Source organism: Colias eurytheme, chromosome 24 (genome assembly GCF_061535395.1).
Source record: "Colias eurytheme isolate Ceu_HAF_F1 chromosome 24, ilColEury1 Martin Lab GWU primary, whole genome shotgun sequence".
Taxonomy (NCBI): Eukaryota; Metazoa; Arthropoda; class Insecta; order Lepidoptera; family Pieridae; genus Colias; species Colias eurytheme.
This window is the reverse complement of record NC_143003.1, coordinates 822,134-840,397: the sequence shown is the minus strand read 5'-3', so window position 1 is coordinate 840,397 and position 18,264 is coordinate 822,134. Positions and strand designations below refer to the sequence as shown.

The 18,264-nt window shown below is 33.3% G+C and overlaps 1 protein-coding gene across 1 annotated transcript; it reads right to left on the bottom strand.

The window, feature by feature from the left end:
- Positions 1-3,541: 3,541 nt before the first annotated feature.
- On the bottom strand, positions 3,542-18,171 carry UbcE2H (ubiquitin conjugating enzyme E2H). Its single transcript, XM_090115734.1, has 5 exons — positions 17,966-18,171; positions 10,291-10,367; positions 9,263-9,430; positions 8,565-8,693; positions 3,542-6,997 (listed from the first exon to the last, which is right to left on the bottom strand). The coding sequence occupies exons 1-5, from the start codon at positions 18,016-18,018 to the stop codon at positions 6,843-6,845; spliced, it is 582 nt and encodes a 193-aa protein (XP_089971860.1). The 5' UTR covers positions 18,019-18,171; the 3' UTR covers positions 3,542-6,842.
- Between the last annotated feature and the right edge of the window lie 93 nt (positions 18,172-18,264).

Below are 18,264 nucleotides of genomic sequence, written 5' to 3'. Positions count from 1 at the left end.
GCACGTAGCGACGCAACTCCCCATACAAATTGATGGGAGAGACAAAATAGTTGCGGAGACAAAGTTGCTCGTGCGCGCTGGCTCTTATATTTGCCATTACAAGCTGATAATTGTTTTACACAAAAGTACGAACATCAATATTTCCATGTACTTAAACAAAAATGTATTTTTTTATCTTTGACTTTAATAACTGGAAAATTTGACTGATTCTGTTGGAAATAACTTGACTTGTAATGTCGTCATATCATATAGCATATTTGACGTGACAACGTCTTATAATTCGATAGAGCCAGCTGCACGCACGAAAAAACATGACTCATGCGGCGTTACCTCGCTCTGAGGCGTTCCATGTAAGGCTTGAAGTGCAAGCGAGAGCGCGGAACGAGAGACAAAGAATCACAATCATTGTTACGTTCAGCTATCGTCAGTAAACCGACTTTACAGACAACCATTTTTTTATTCATTATTATCAGTTCATTATGTTCCTGCTGCAGGGCACGGGCCTCCTACGATCAGGCCATAATTAAACATGCAGGCCAAGTGTGGGTTGGTAGACGTCACATGTCTTCGAACATTGTGATTCTCGATGTGTTGGTTTCCTCACTATGTTTTCCTTCACTGTTCTGTTTGTTTGAAGAAAATGTATAATATGAGCATTTTATAAACTACTAGTGGTCCGCCCCGGCTTTTTTTTTTACTTTTTTTTACTTTTTATTTCGCAATAAAAAGTAGCCTATGTCCTTTCTCGGGTATCAAAATATCTCCATACCAAATTTCATGCAAATTGGTTCAGTAGTTTAGGCATGATTGAGTAACACACAGAGTTACTTTCGCATTTATAATATTAGTATGGATGATATTTTGTCAATAAAAACGATCCACTGCTCTTTTAATTCAGTCAAGTGACAACAGAATCAGTCCCAATGTTGGAATTTATAATTTTATTATCAACCAAATATTATGATAAAAGTATGTGAATGCAAGTAATTCATATTATTTTTGTGGTCAGGTATTTTGTATACATATACTTTAAGTGTTTACATTGTATTCTGTGTGTTCTTTTGCTTTCCACCAGAAAAGCATTTATGACAATATGGTCACTATCATAATCTATGATTGTTTCACAATAATTGTAATCAGTATTTATAACTTGATTATTCAATGCATTTTGTTACATCATCAAAAATATGTTCATTTTATCTCAAATATTGTGTAAATTATATTAATAAAGTCTGTTACTTATATTATAAAAAACTATTGTATCTGATTGTAAACTACATATGTTACTTATAAAGAAATAAATCAACCCTAGTATTCATATACAAAATTGCAAAAGAGATTTAATTTATCTCAATTAGATTAATTTCTTTATTTGTATGGATTTTCATTATAAAAGTGACCATGTCAGCTGTTATCCATCCTTGTGTACAATGTATGAATGTAGATAGATATGGCGTATTGTAAATAGGGCCTGTTGTTAAACTGTTTATTTTTAATAGAGTTATGTTAATTAATCAACTGGTGTTTTATTTATATCCCAAACCCCTTTATGGTGATAAATACCTATCCAAAACTTCAGTAAGTTTTTCCAATTCACACACAATAAACACAAATATTATTAAGTAGGTATAATATATATTTATACATATAGGTACACGTTTCACTTGATCACACCAAGAGAACGAATTTCGATGAGTATTTTAGATAATTGATAGGCAATTCTTAGAATGAAAAATTGTGTGTATTCAAATTAACCAAACAACACCTATTACTAATGAACAGCAAAGCTGTTTGTCGGTTGAGCTAGTAACAACCATTCCCTCGCCCAAATCCATTTTATTTTTTTTTAATGTACGTCATTCAGATATTATTGATCTTATCCCCTGTGGAAGTTGCACTCATATTGGATCCATGCTAAACGTCAATTTAATTATATCGAAAATCCACGTAAATAAAACAAAGACGTTATTTTTTTTACTTGAAGACAGCAAACGATTTACCGTTTCATTCCATCATTCACAAAATATTTAGGTACTTATTTCTCCGTTTTTAGGCAGGCCGCAAGCACACCACAAAACAGCCCAGCAAAGAAAATATATGTACTTATCTGTTAACAATATTTCAATCCATATGCATAAATATATCGTTTATTATTATATTATCTATCTCTGGCAGAATAACTTGATTCCATATTCGACAATGTACAAAGTGGGCGGGGAAATAAAATGCGAAAACATAGAAAGAATCAAAAGATCATTTATTTGACTCCACAATATTAACAAACCCAATACAATAATTAAAATTAAAATAACACAATATGAAACAAAAATAACTATAGAAATAAAACAATACTTTAATCGTTGAGTTTAATAAATGCAAGACTAAAATAAAATAAAATGAAGCCGAAAAGTGTAGCCACTCAGCAGTCAGCATAAGTTGCAACGCTCATTTTCAGTGGCCCCTCTCTGAAGCGATTGGAGCAGCAATACGTTCATAGATATATTTATCACATTATCTATATACACAATAGCAAAATTAAAATTACAACGAATATGTCTAGGTATGCTTGCCTACTCATTTCAGTGTATAAACTACCTGGAAAGTCAAAATAGATGAAAAAAAAGCATATTATTATCTAGGCATATTCAAGTATATTTCAGTTGGTTATCAAAAGTATGAAGATGATGAAAAAAAAATCGATAAAAGTTAATTTAATTAAAAATAGCCATGACCATTTTTCGATAGGCAAGCAATTATAGGCATATTTGTTTATAAAAAATATTTAGTAAAAAATAGGTCTCATCTGGTTATCAGGATCGGTAAAGGACGATCTCCCACGGGCTCTCCTACTAAAAATAAAATTGCAGAATTGACTGCCGACCTTTTTTTTTGTTCCACCATAAATACTTTCCGAAGCGCATGTGAATAAAGGCATTTCATGACTGATGGCAATTCTTTACATTTTGGTGATTAAGTTGGTTTTAGTTGTGGTTTTAGTAGACATTTTTGCGGATCATATATTTTTCTATACATACTTAGTTACACTTTGTTTTTCAGTGATAGCATGGTGATAGTTTTATATTGGCAAAATAATTATTGAAATTGGTCCAGTAGTTTTTGAGTTCATCGGTTCATTTTTTCAAGTCATTCTTCTATATGTTTCTCTTAGATGACACTTTTACTTATATTGTTTTATTTGATAATAGCTGCGCCCCGCGGTTTCCACCGCGTGCGTGATTGAGTTTTTCTGTGGGAATATCGGTATAAAAAATAACTTCAATTACTCCATATAATAACAGATATCTGTCTGTGAAAATCCTGTCACAATCGGTCCAGCCGTTCCTGAGATTAGCCGGAACAGACAGACAAAAATTATAAAAATTACTATGTATTTTGTACATATGAATTTAGTACATATTTGCAATTTCGACTAATATAAAGCTGTATTGCCATATATTGTAAAGATGTATTTCAAGCTGGTTTTCAAGTAAACAGTAAATAGTTATATTTCATGATGGTAGTAAATAAATAAAACAACGAATTAGTTTAAAAATAACGTAAGTTTATTACATGTAATCAAATAAAAATATACAATAAACTTTTATTCTGTTACATGTTAAACCGATTTCAAAATCCGAGGGCATAACGGAACAATTTGGTACACACTATTATGAATTCCAACGATATTACAACATCAGTATCGACGGTTTAGTGCCGCCATATTAGAAAAACACTTTTAACTAATGCACTTTCCTAAACTTAGTTTATCAGTGTTGTCAGACGAAGCGGTGCCAAATGAAATGCTTCAGGTTAAAAGAGTTTTCCTTTTAAAAAACGTTATCATGATTTACCCCTGCGGTGAGAGACCGACAAGCCGGGTGGACAAAGCTCGAATATATGCCAAAAACATCCGTCAACCCAACTTTGATAAAACTAATAATTTTTTCGTTTTCTCCTATACCAAAATATATTATTATGGCTGAGTTTTCATTTAAAAGATACATAATATGTCTATATTATTCATATATTTTTTCATGTTTAAAACTATTTATAACCTAGACTTAAGATTAAGACGTTTGCAACACTTTCAGGATCGCAATATGTCATTTGTAGAGATCTCTATTTTTGTAATGTTCTTTTACATTGAAACATTTTAGTGTTGCGTTTAATATAAAAGTAGGAAATTAACAAATAATTACTTTGTAATAAAATTTAGTTTTAAAATATATTCTAAACAGTGAATTTATGTAACCGTGACAAGTAGATAACAAGAGCGACAATCCGAGCCAAGTGATTTTAAAAAGAACATTACAAAATAAGCCACAACTGGCAAGACCAGTTGCGTGTCAATGTCATGTTGACAAGCACGAAAGATGTTTGCTACTAAGCGGACGCTGATTTCTAAGATAAAATAACAATGTTCGTCAATTTTAAAATCAAAATACATGAATCCACAATCGAGTTCACAACTGAAAGTGACAAATTAAAGGGAAGACTGCGTTTACAAACATAGAAAATTAAATTGTGCTAAAATAAAACATCTCTAAGCGAAAGAGCAATTACACTAAGTACAGATATAACATTTCAATATTCTCAACCTCTATTGACAATCTTTTGATATTTTCTTTTTTTTTTTAGGGAAGCAATCACAGTTATCTTCTTACGGTACATTATATTAGATCCAGATATAATAATTATAGTAACTAGGTATTAAACACATTAATTTTTTAGATAATAAATTTTCATTATTTAAATTTTTTGGTAAGATACAGAATTCATTAAAATTATAAGTTAGATGTAAGTTACTATTTTTTTGATATCGTTCACTAATATAACATAGTAAGTGGGCTATACCTTGTTTAATCCACGTAATAATAATTTTCAGTGTTGCCGACGAATATAAACAATCTATATGTTGTGTTAGCCGTGTCAGAGGGAGATGGACAAAACACAAAACATGACACATCATTAAAAATTAACACTAATAAAAAAATTAAATACCTATGAGATATAGTGATGACTGCAGTCCGCTTCAACGGGCTCAATAGATTGATTGTATTTATGCTATGGGGACAGTTTAAAAAGATATTTACAAAACGCTATCTCGCTCACTAGACACCGCTGTGTTGCCATCGCTTAAAATTACCAAGATTAAAATATGTTAGTTAAAGTTCGTACGTTAGAGAACTATAATTTTATGATTTACTTCCAAAGTGTACGCGCCAGTCTCACATACATAGAGAAAGACATACATCAGTACCAGCTAACATATATTAAAAATTGTTCATAAGAACGTAACCTACCAATTTATCGAATTTCTTTCGAGTACAATCTACATTACCGATACAATACCGTGAACACTTTCATTTGGTAGCTTACCTTAAGCGTAACAACGGTCACCTGACGCGTGCGCGATGAATATTGAAGCTAATTTATTGTTGAATCTTTTAAAGATTTTGCAAGATTACTTATCAGTTAGATACAAATGGGAGTTTTTTAATAAATACCGACAAATATAATGGAAGTTATATCACAACCTATTCAGGACATAATTAAAAATGATTTTGTAAAATTGTTTCCCCTTCTGTTAACAAAACTACTGTTCTTTATTAGAGTGAGATGGATAGCTCAATAATCTTATATGCGACCTAAAAGTGCAAGGTTGAAAATAGATTAAGTAGTGTGGACGGTTGTTTTTCGAAAGACTAAGGACTTTTTACTTTACTTTTACTACACACTGATCAAATTTACTTTTAGCATTAATAACTCAGGCCCCGGAATCACAGACACAATAGAAAATCTATTGTGTCGTGGACCGATCGGGCCATTCGGGGCTCAATGGGTTAAGGAAAAAAGGTTTTTTTTTAATTTTGTTACAACATCAACTCGCATTATCACAGCGTCAGGTGCCGTATCTAAGAAACAACTCAACGCGCCAAACTCGTTGACAGTTTTAGTTTTAATAATATCCAAGCGCGTGCGCGTCGAGCCCAACGATCAAAGCCATACAAATATCTAACAATCCAAAAACACACCGAGAACTTTGAAACACGTAATTTTATATTCAACGTTAGCATACACGCCGTGTTCGTACACATATGAGCAGTTCAAATATAACCTAGAATTGGCATTTGTGGTCCATAAAATATATAATCTGTACCTATTAAGTATTTATGCGAGTGCGAACACGGCACAGATTATCATTATTTCATCTCGACATTAAGTTGGCGTGAAATATACACGTGCCCGCGTTGTTATTCAAATTCACACTTCTAGACTATTTAAATATGGGAACTACTAAGCGAAATGAGGCCAAAAATTCTTGGTTACCAAAAAAATCAGACATAGAAATAAATTAAATAAAAAAAATGTGCCTAAACGTCACAGGGCTTGATCAAATTCGGAAAAAAAAATATGTACATCAATTCATAATTCAAAAAGCGATTACGAACCGAAAACGAGAACAGCACTGGCGACCTACAACAACAACAAGAGAACCAGGCAAGGTCCGGTCCAATTTCATATTCAAAAGAACGACGTATCCAAATTTCAAATTTAAAAGGACCAGGCATCTAGAACGTTCGCTTACAAATTCCAATATAACAAAATTCCAAATTTAAGACAACCAGGCACCTACAACATTCTATTTCAAATTTAAAAGAACCAGGCATTTTTGCTTCCAAATTTCAAAAAACCAAAATTCCAAATTCACTAGAACATCCAAATTCCAAATTCAAAAGAACCGGGCAACAAACGACAATCCAAATTGGAAATCACAACGCTTGGCACGTGAGCGGTACAGGGCGGTACGTGGGGGGGGTGCGGGCGAGCGAGCGGTGGCGTTATAACTCCATGTCGTGCGCCTCGTCGTCGCTGAACTCCGACATGGAGGACTCAGTGTCGCTGGCGGCGCCGTTGGGCGCGGACGTGGCGCCCGTGCCCGTGATCGCGTCCTTCTCGAGCAGGGCCTCTTCCGTTGCGAATCTTCGCACGTAATCTGTGGAATGTGTTAATAGTTCAAACTCAAACATTTATCTATCCTACTACTATTATAAAGGCGAAAGTTTGTAAGTATGGATGTATGGATGTTTGTTACTCTTTCACGCAAATACTACTGAACCGATTACAATGAAAAGCACACATATAGAGGGCAGCGTGTATTAACACATAGGATAGGTTTTATCCCGGAAATCCCACGGGAACGGGAACTATGCGGGTTATTCTTTGAAAACGCGGGCGAGGCCGCGGAAAGCTAGTTCAATTATACTTCTTCTAGAAACACTTTTGAATCGTCGTTACATATTTTGAACATGTAAAACATCGTAATCAACAAATGAGAGACACATTATGTAATACCATGTTTTAATACATTTATATACCATTTGTAATGTATTTATTCATTGTACAATAAATATTTATTTATTTATGAAGTAACTAGAACTTTTGATATACATTTATACAATTTATTTATATGGTAAACTAGCGGTCCGCCTCGGCTTTGCCCGTGGTACAAATTTACGTTTTCCTAACATAAGAACCATCCTCGTACTTCAATGAATATTATAGAAATACAATACAATTTTCGAAATCGGTTCAGCCGTTCTCGAGTTATGCTCTTACCAACATATTTTGCGATTAATTTTTATTATATAGATTAATAGACCAAGGGGACTTTTACACTGCGCAACTTACAGAACACTTCATAATAACAGAATACAGTAATGCCCATGCAACTTAATGGCATGTTTTATAATTTTGTTTTAGAAATCACAATTTTTTGTGTTCATTTGAAAGATTTTGATGTGTAGAAATAAATAGTGAAACTTATTTTGTTTCTAGTTGCGGCAAAAAAAATATATATAGTCACCAAAAAAGTCGTCCCCGAATTACAAAAAATTTTTTTAGAAAAAAAAATCATTTTAAGCAATTTTATTAATTCTACTCAAAACTAATTCCGAAGATAATATAATATGATTACTAAAATGAATATTTTTCAACTACAAACCTCTAGGATTATTAATTAAGTATCAGTCATTGTTCGAGTCATTTTATCTCAATAACTTTCGATTTGAACATTTTACGATTATTACAAACGATAAAATGACTGATAAATGGTTCTAGAGGTTTGTTGTATAAAAATATTCGTTTGTAGTCGGCCAGAAAATGTTCTTATGCGGTTAATCGAAAAAAACGATTTTCTTAACATTTTATGCCTCAATAAATGCCGATTTAGACATTTTACAATTACTACAAACGTACGTAAACTTAACATTGACTGATTAATGGTTCTAGGCTCTAGACGTTGTAGTGGAAAAATGTTCGTTTGTAGTTAGCCAGAAAATTATTGAATACAGATGATTGAAAATTTTTTTTAAGCTATTGCATAGCTTCTATAAACGAAAAAACCTCACGCTCCCCACTCCGACGGGCACGGAGGTGTAGCTTGAAGGCATAGCATGCAATAGCTTTACCGCGGCAGTCCCCGAGTGCCACACGTGTTTTTTTCTTATTTTTCGTTATTTTTTTTTTCAAATATTTAAATAAAACACGGTCTTCATACACACCTGAAACTTTCTTCTTGTACTCCTCTGGCTTGTGGAGGTACATGGCGGCGGCGTCCCCGTTGAGCGGGTCGATCGGGTTGGGGTATGTCAGCAGTTGAGGCAGAAACGATTCGAATATATTTGATAGGTCTGGAATATACGGGTTTAGGAATTATTACTTAATAAATAATGAAATCGAAATAATCTAAACCGATTGCTTTTGCCTTATGGTAATTGGTATAATATGGTAAATTTTATTTCGTGAATTCAATGGTTGTTGTGTTTCCAAGAACATATTTTTTTTCCTAAAAAGGTATCTTCGATCTTTTGTTGAAGGTTCTGAAGAATTATAGATATAGCTATAATCAGCAAAAATAATAAATTAATACAGCATTTTATTATTACAAAAAATTGGTTGTTTGTAAAGTAGGTTTACGATCGAGATGTTTACGTGATAACATAATGCAGTGGCAGCGCTCGAAATGAGACGGGAGATCGGTCCGTCTTTCTCTCGTTATACCTGCGATCGCGCTCGTGAGGTTTTGGTGTTACACAAGTTTCTGAACATGTCACCCGACTAAAACGATTTTAAAAACGTTATCACGTTAAAATAAGCCAAATTCCCGAAGCGTTACTATTATGCAGCTAATTTCCTCAAACATTTTTTACTCCTGGCAACCCTATTAACATCTCAAAGTCACAATACAATTACCACTCACCGTATAGCGCGGTCCACGCTTGATTGATAACGTCCAGACAAACAGTTCCGGACACCTCATCTATATTCGGGTGGTAGACCTTGTTCATGAAGCCGATGGACGGCGACTTGAACGGGTAGTGGTCCGGGAGGTGCACGCGCACCCGCCACACGCCGCCCTCGTAGGGAGCTAGCAGAAAAAGCGATAAAACATTTTAAAAACGTTATATTACGCTAATCTATTTTAGGTCTTAAGTAGGAACTAAACGATTATTTAAGAATAAGAAAGAAGCTTATTTAAGAGGCTAGGGAGGAACGGTACTCGCCACCCTCGTAATTAAATCAGTAAAAAAACAATTAGACTCACAATCAAACTCTAAAATGTCCGAAACGAAACTCTGCTTACACAAATAAGCAGAGTTTTCTAATTTGAATGACTTTGAACATTACTGCCACGAAATAAGGTGTTAATTTGAATAAATGTTTTATACAACTCCGCTCAGATCTTTTTGGCAATCTATAAGTGGCGATAACGAGTCTAGCTGTTTGCGTTGAGACGTTTTTAAATCATTATTTAGGAATGCCTGTGTCCAGCAGTGGACATCCTACACCTGAGAAATCGACGACGAAAATCAGCGCCATCTAGCTGCAATTTGCAAATTGTTTTAAGCGCCAAGTGGGTAGAACTAAACCATTACATTATACATATTACATTTATTATTGTATGTCATTGTATCGATTCGTCGTGGACGTATGTCTGTGAACAAAAATAAAATACATATATTAACTAGGTCAATCTATGGTAGTTTATAAATAACGATTACCTTTCTGCAGAAAACAGATACATTCTTTCTTTACTGTTATCATTTATATGTATTAAGGAGACTTGGGAGGAGGTATTTTTCGGAAGACAGGCAAGATACTGAATACAAACTTATTTTATCTATAATTGTTACCTGTAATTTTTCTTGCAATAAAAGCTTTCATTTATTTATGTTTATTGATCTCAACTTATTGAGGGTACTTCTAAAACAGTAAAAGCATACTCACTGCCGGCGGGTCCGAAGAATTTCACGCAGAACTCATTCAGGCCGCCCAGTATCGTCACCTCGTGTTTACTTTCAATGCTGATTGTGTGGATAAGGAAATAACGTTTTTAATATAGCTTACTCACTAGGCTAGGTCTTTGCACCATGTTTCTAAAGCAAAAAAATTGTTAAAGAAAATACAAGTTGTAACTTGTAACCATTGAACTTACTACTACGTTTATATAAGACACCACGAACAAAATCTGTGCTACAAGAATACATGCAACATTTGAAAAAAAAATAAGATGACGTCATAACTTTAACTGTATCCATAACCGTTCAAGTTTCACTGGTTAAAGCTATTTTTACTGTTCAATAAGTATCAGAAGCGTCAAACATGACTTCTATAAGATCTCATTTGACTTGCAGCCCTGCCCCCCTAGTCAAGTGGCTTTCTGTTAGATACGTATCTACAGCTTACGTCAATCTCATACATTTGTAGTCTATTCTATTGAACGCTACGCTAACAGAAAGCCACTTGACTAGGGGGGATATCTTTAACTATGTTAAAAACGTCTGATATATTCATAACCAGTGAAGGGAATCAATTCATGCATCTAATTTAAAATGCATCAAGTAACAATACAATAAGAGCGGCGTAATTAATTACGTCAGCGGAAAATATTATCATATTCCCCAAACAGTCACAAGTGCAGGTCTATTATGATTGCAAATGATCTTGACACCATATTAGGATGCATGGCCGTCTCGATTTAATAACATTTAAAAACGTTATACATGCGTATGTCGCAAAAAAGATAAAAAAAAGACGTGTGGCACTCGGGGAAAAGCTATTGCATAGCATGCCTTCAAGCCACACCTCCATGTCCGTCGGAGTGGGGAGCGTGAAGTTTTTTCGTAACGGAAATTCTGGATTCGGTCCCCGCGCTCAAGGCCCGCGATAGAAGCTTTGCAATAGCTTAAAAAGATTCAGGAGTCAGAATAGTTTATCGAAGATGGTCAATCTCAACGGAGACTAGCCAAGCGAAACCCGTACAAAAATAAATACACATTAGTATTATCTTTACTCACAGTACGTACTTTGAAGCTTATATTTGTCCAAGCAGTGTACTCTATCCATCACAATATAGGCCTATGGAATAGAACGCCCACGTAACCAAAGAGAGATCAAGCGTGGGATCAATAACTTAACGTAGGTAGTTTTCTAAGCAATGGGTGTTGACAAAAAATGCTGCTCCTACTTAAGTTGAAAATAATTTTTTTTTTGACAGTCAAATTCCCGAACCCGGAACTTGCCGAACATTATAGTCAAGAAGTTAAAATACGAATTTAATTATCAACTACAATATTACATGTCGTTTATACTATGTATTATTGATGTAAGAATTGTTGTCCGTCTGTCTTTCTGCAATTTTAGGCGATAAAACTTCAATTCAATTTTTTTATGGATACTGCGTTGTCACAATTTTGCCAATGCAAATGTCACGTTGTGGAAAGTTTTACACCTCAAAGCGATTTTGTGATACTTAAAACTTTTATTGGTAGTTAATACAGCGCAAATTTGTCCTTTCTGGGCGATCACTTCCAAACAAATTTTGTAAGGAAACAGATGTAGTATCTGTGATAACATTATTGAGTAATTTATAAGAAAGAGCGATTTTTTTTATTTATTCTATACATATTTAATTTTTAAAAGATTTTTCCTGCAGATATGCAGCGGATTTTTTTTCTCTATTCTCCTTTTTTCATTTTTGAGGCATTAATTTCGCAATAATTTCCTAATTATTTAATTAATTTAGTTGTTTAGAATTTTCTTTACATAGAGACTATGGGATACATAATAAGATAGGTCATATTTCAAACAATGTTTTTAGTTTCACTTCCTAGATAATATAGGTAATACCGACCGGTGTATTTAACAAAATGCATAGATTCAAATTACTGTAAAACACAATATGTGTTATCACCACTTGAAGAGGAAGTGATTGGTACACTTCTGATAAAATTCCTTATCTGTCTTTACTTGAGTGTGGGAATTTACTTGATCCATATAAATAGGAAGTTGAATCCTGTTGTTTTATCTGCTTACCTACACCAAGGGGTTTTTTAGTGGTCAACATATGATAGTTGGAGTATTGATATGTATATAGGTTTTATTAATATATTTATAGAAAATTAGCGGTCCGCCCCGGCCTCGCCCGTGGTACAAATTTACGTTTTCTCTACATAAAAACCATCCTCGTACTTCAAGGAATATAATAAAAAAAGAATTATCGAAATCGGTTCAGCCGTTCTCGAGTTATGCGCTTACCAACACATTTTGCGATTCATTTTTACACGCTTTATATTAGCTTCACCTGTATGTTTGTATGTTTGTAACCGACTTCTTTGGGCGCGATTTTGACACACTTTAAACGGCCAGATTTTGCTCCAACTTTGTAGATTTATTGAGGACCGATGACAATACACTAATTTGATAAAATAAATAATAGTTAAAAAAAAATAAAAAACACGCTTTTTATAGAAAACCGAACTAAAAGCGTGTTTTTTAGTTTTTTTAAACTATTATTATTATATATAAGAAGATAAGAAAGAAGATAGATCTTTGGGTGATGACATTTTGATTGTTGTTAGGGTATCTTTAGCTTTTGATTTCATCAAATCTGTTTACAAATAGCAATAAAATTATCAATTGGGCTTCCACATGTAAAATCCCAATCAAATAATAGAACAATGTAAAAATATAATTCTTTATCTAGACAAAACAAAAAAAAATACTTGCAGCTATTTTAAAATACAGATAAGCCTAAAATAAACACAACACTTTTTTTCATAATATTATTACATACTTATTGTTTACTTTTAGTCGCAAGTAATGATGCAAATTTGTTATTAATAGGAAAAAATCACGAATATGTACTTAATATCTTGCAAGAAGAAACAAAGAAAAATTTAATAAAAATATTTTTCGTTTGAATTTGAGTTAAATCTACTTTTTTATCTTCTACTATTCGAAAAAATATAGATACAGTATCAAATTATATGTATTATTATTGACTGAATGACTGAGCTAATTTATCGACCAAGTGAAGTCGGGACGCGTCGCTTGTCTGGGATGAAATGAGGTGAACAACCCTAGGGGTAACACCTTGTCTGTAACCTACAGTACGAAACAACTTTTTTATTATTTTATATTATGTTTGTTATTGCCTTTCATTGTAACGCAAATTCTGATAGACATAATGCTTAATTTTTTTTATTTTTTGTAAAAATTTATACTCTGTATTCTTAATAAAAAAATATTAATCCTGAAGACTGAAGAATGTGAGGTTTTTATACAAAAATATAGATATAAAAGTCCTTACTCACTTGTTAAAACAGCAGATAGTAACAAGCTAATGTGCATAATATGTATAATTTCGCAATACTTGTAAATGGCAATGACCCGAGTTATGAACAACTGCTTAGTACTTCAAGGTGCTGGAGAAAAATTTAACGGTCACATACACAATATAGGTATGTGAAAGTTTTCAGCTTTGTTCATATTTATGAACAAAGCTTCAGTATTACCTATTTAGGTAATACCTGCTGAACAAATCTTTTTTTTTTTAATAATATGTATTGTAAATGCACCAAATTTGTATTAATTGTACCTTTTTCGATAATAAATATACAAAATTTTAAACTATTATTATGCGGCCATGGAATAACTACATTCACCTTAAAATTTAAGATACTAGTAGATACTAGTTTTTTTTACTAAAAATATCCATAGAATTTAAGTTTGTGTGTTTGCGTATTGGAAGCTTTGGAACTACTGAACGGAATTTTTAAATTACTTAACTCATAGATAGTCACATGATTGATTTTGCCTCTTTTTAATTTTTTTTTATTTGCCAAAGTGGGGCACAGTCAGGTCAAATTACTAGTTTGATAAATATGCTTATTCTACTAGCAATCTAAAGATAAGAAATCAGGTCTAATACACTTATAGCATGATTACTAGAATTAATTAATAGTAATAAATAATTTACTATTGTTTATATCTTTTTTGTTATTCTTGTTAATCTTGAAAAACAGGTTTCACAACTTTTATATGTGTTTACAATATTTTTTATTAAAATTAAAAACATGAAAATGTGAGGATGAGTGAACACAGGACGTACTTACCTATGTATGTACTATGTGTAATCCTCATTCACGGGAAATCTAATGAACAGATTTATGTAACTTTATGTATCAGTTTAAAACAAAAGGTGTATAGGTAAAAAAGAGTGTGTGTACCAAACACACAGTCAGAAGTGAAACTTCTTTGGCAAGATTGAAAGATACTAAAATCGTGGCCTTATTGCATGACATGACGGTATTGTCATGACGCGACCTTGAAATTTTACTCTGAACGCGCACAGAGTAGTTAAAAATAATTCATTTTGCCTGTGGTTTTGCCTGTGGGTGCAAGTTAGTTAATAATACTTTTGTTTGCTTATTTATCTGTAACAACTAAAAATATTTTTTGATAGATATCTATAGACCGGGAGATACTGACACAAAATTTCGAGTCATTTGTAACAGGATGGCGGTTCTACAGGGGTCTTAGTACGCAATGACAAAAAGAAAAACGATGGTGTGAACACTGGTACCGGCGGCTTAGTCGCGTGGGCGTTAGTCGAACTCGTCGTAAAAATAGCGAAAGTCAAACGATTTGTAACACAAAAATTTTAGAATTTACCGATAGCCCATAAAAAAGAAGTAGGCGGTAGTGTCATGCCATACTCTTCCGGTGTGACTTACAGCCCGCCATACCGACGCAAATGTGTTGATTTAAAAAAAAACAATTCAACCATTTGTACCAGGCTAACTTTTGCACAGGTAACCATCGTCGTGTAGCCATTTACGAAAATCACCATACCATACTTTTCGGACGATTCCAAATGGTCGCCATACCGCCGAAAATCTGCAAAAATTTTTTTTTTCGCCAAACTTTTTGTACCAGTATTGCATTTGGATTTTTGGAGAGTATTTGATAAAATGTGACCATTATTATATTTGCCATACTTCTAGTATAGGGAAAAAGTGCTGCCATACTTCATAAATAAATTTATTATTAATTTATAGAAGTGAAGATTTCTACCACCTAGATCTTTGAAATTTTGTATTTATATTTGTTGAACCTCAAACTTATAGGAAAGATTAATGCCATACTGTTACAAATCGTTCAAAATACGAATAAAATCATACAATAAAAAAAAATCTTATACACATTCGCCACCTCCCACAGGTATGGCATTATCACACTTCTATTTATAATCATTCAGGAGTTGTTGAAAAAAAAATTTAGGGTGTTACAAATGGTTCGGCGAAAAAAAAATTTGCAGATTTTCGGCGGTATGGCGACCATTTGGAATCGTCCGAAAAGTATGGCATGGCGATTTTCGTAAATGGCTGCACGACGATGGTTACCTGTGCAAAAGTTAGCCTGGTACAAATGGTTGAATTGTTTTTTTTTAAATCAACACATTCGCGTCGGTATGGCGGGCTGTAAGTCACACCGGAAAAGTATGGCATGACACTACCGCCTACTTCTTTTTTATGGGCTATCGGTAAATTCTAAAATTTTTGTGTTAAAAATCGTTTGACTTCGCTATTTTTCCGACGAGTTCGACTAACGCCCACGCGACTAAGCCGCCGGTACCAGCGTTCACACCATCGTTTTTCTTTTTGTCATTGCGTACTAAGACCCCTGTAGAACCGCCATCCTGTTACAAATGACTCGAAATTTTGTGTCAGTATCTCCCGGTCTACTACTACAATCTACCTACATCAAACCCAATACTAATTATTTAAGTGTATAAATCACTACATAGTATACAAAACAAAGTCACTTTCTCTGTCCCTATGCCCCTACGTATGCTTAAATCTTTAAAACTATGGAACGGATTTTGATACGGTTTTTTTAATAGAAAGAATGATTCAAGTGGAAGGTTTAAGTATATAATTTATTGATATAAATACTAAAAATACTCTCACAAATCAAAAGCCACATTATCTGCAAATGAAATGAATATATAGAGGCTATCAATTTCTATCCCGTCTATATTTACTATGAATTATTACTTTTGATCACTTTTGATGGGACCTCTGGTAACCCTATGTTTTGGAATAAAAGGCTATATTATATTATTACTAGCCGCTCCGCGCGGTTTCACCCCCGTGGCTCCTCTCCTGTTGGTCATAGCGTGATGGTATATAGCCTATAGCCTTCCTCAATAAATGAGCTATCTAACACCAAAAGAATTTTTCAAATCGGACCAGTAGTTCCCGAGATTAGCGCGTTCAAACAAACAAACAAACAAACTCTTCAGCTTTATAATATTAGTATAGATATTATTCACTTTTGATCAGCCTGAACAAAGACAGGGCAATGAATTATAAAGTTAATGTTCTTAAGGATAGGGAACGAAAAGACACACCTGTCGTATTGTTTTTTTCAACTATTGCGTCTCTAATATTTGCTGCCTTACTATGTTTTTAATTGATTAGAATTAACATTGAACCAATTTGAAGATCTATTAGTAAATTGCTAATAGTTTAACACTCAATTATACATAATTTTAGTGTTTAAAGTGTATTATTGTACTTAATTTTACCCAATTATTAAGCAAATTACTTGCTCTAAATTTCAAATTGTTTGTTTAATTTTTTCACTAGCTATAATATCATACTAGCGGTCCGCCCCGGCTTCGCCAGTGGTACCTACATATTTAAACTATCCTATCTCTCAAGTTTGATTGAACTACACATGGTTGGAACTACACTATAATGGTTTTGGAGTCCATTAAGCACAAACATTGTGACACGACATTTATATATTAAGATTTAAGATATATATATTTTATTGTTGTTAATTTTTATTAATGTTTATCTTTCTGATAGGTACAGGTTTTAAATTGTTTACATGTTTTTATATTCAGTCATGCAAATATTGTTAATATTTACATAATTTATTTTGTTTATTAATAACTATTTACATCATAAACAATATTGGCAGAATACCAAATTGTTGTAGAGTTGAACTGAATATGCTATAAATGAATCTAAATAAACTAAAAATATTTATTCCGTAATAAACAAAGGATTCTTTGTATGTTTTTATAAGGGAGAGACCATTCCAGAATTATATATCATGAGCCTTTGTGCACTATGACAAAGAAATGAAAGAACGAATAAATATTAATATGCATATGATATATGGAGTGTATATTAAGTAATTTGTTAAAATGCATTAGGGCCTTTAAAGGTAACAAAAATGCGCAATTAAGACCATGGCCTACATACGAATTACGAAATACACAATCTAAAACACGGAAGAGCACCGTTCGCGAGCGTATCGTCGTTTATCTACGTGTTATATATAGATATGTCCATGGACCTACACAAAGAATGTACCACCCTGGTAATCCCTTCAAATATCTTATAACTGTATAAAATATTGTTATATGGTATCCTAAACTGTCTCATTACTTAGAAATAGCTTTAATGTTAATTCACAAATGTGTTGTATCGATTTTGTATGGGATCGTGACAATCAGCTGATGGCCCTTTAACTACCTACTTATTTACATGGAGGACCAACGCAGTAGGTGCTTTGTATCAGTATGGAAGATAACAAAGGATACAGTTTTATGACGTCTGTGTCCATACGACGTTTTCCAGCGCTCGGTGACGACATCTTCGTGATCTATTGCAAATAAATCACTGTATCGAACACGAACACTAGCACAAACTCACTCTCGACGCAGCGAGAACAAAATTTTCGTCCACCAGCAGCAGTCAGAAAAATAACATTGTAGAAAAACAATGGACACGTACCATAGACTAAAATTTCGAAGATGATGTGTAACCTACTTAACTTGTCAACATCATTTTTTATCCAAATTTTAAATTCAAAGGAAACAGGGAAACATTATTTCTTTTA

What these genes read in the sequence shown, in the direction of transcription:
- UbcE2H (XM_090115734.1), bottom strand. Translation starts at nt 18,018, where the DNA reads ATGTCGTCACCGAGCGCTGGAAAACGTCGTATGGACACAGACGTCATA. An exon ending in AGCGTGGACCGCGCTATACG is followed by an intron (nt 8,694 to 9,262) that starts GTGAGTGGTAAT and finishes CGTATATTCCAG; the next exon opens with ACCTATCAAATATATTCGAA. An exon ending in GTACAAGAAGAAAGTTTCAG is followed by an intron (nt 6,998 to 8,564) that starts GTGTGTATGAAG and finishes CACATTCCACAG; the next exon opens with ATTACGTGCGAAGATTCGCA.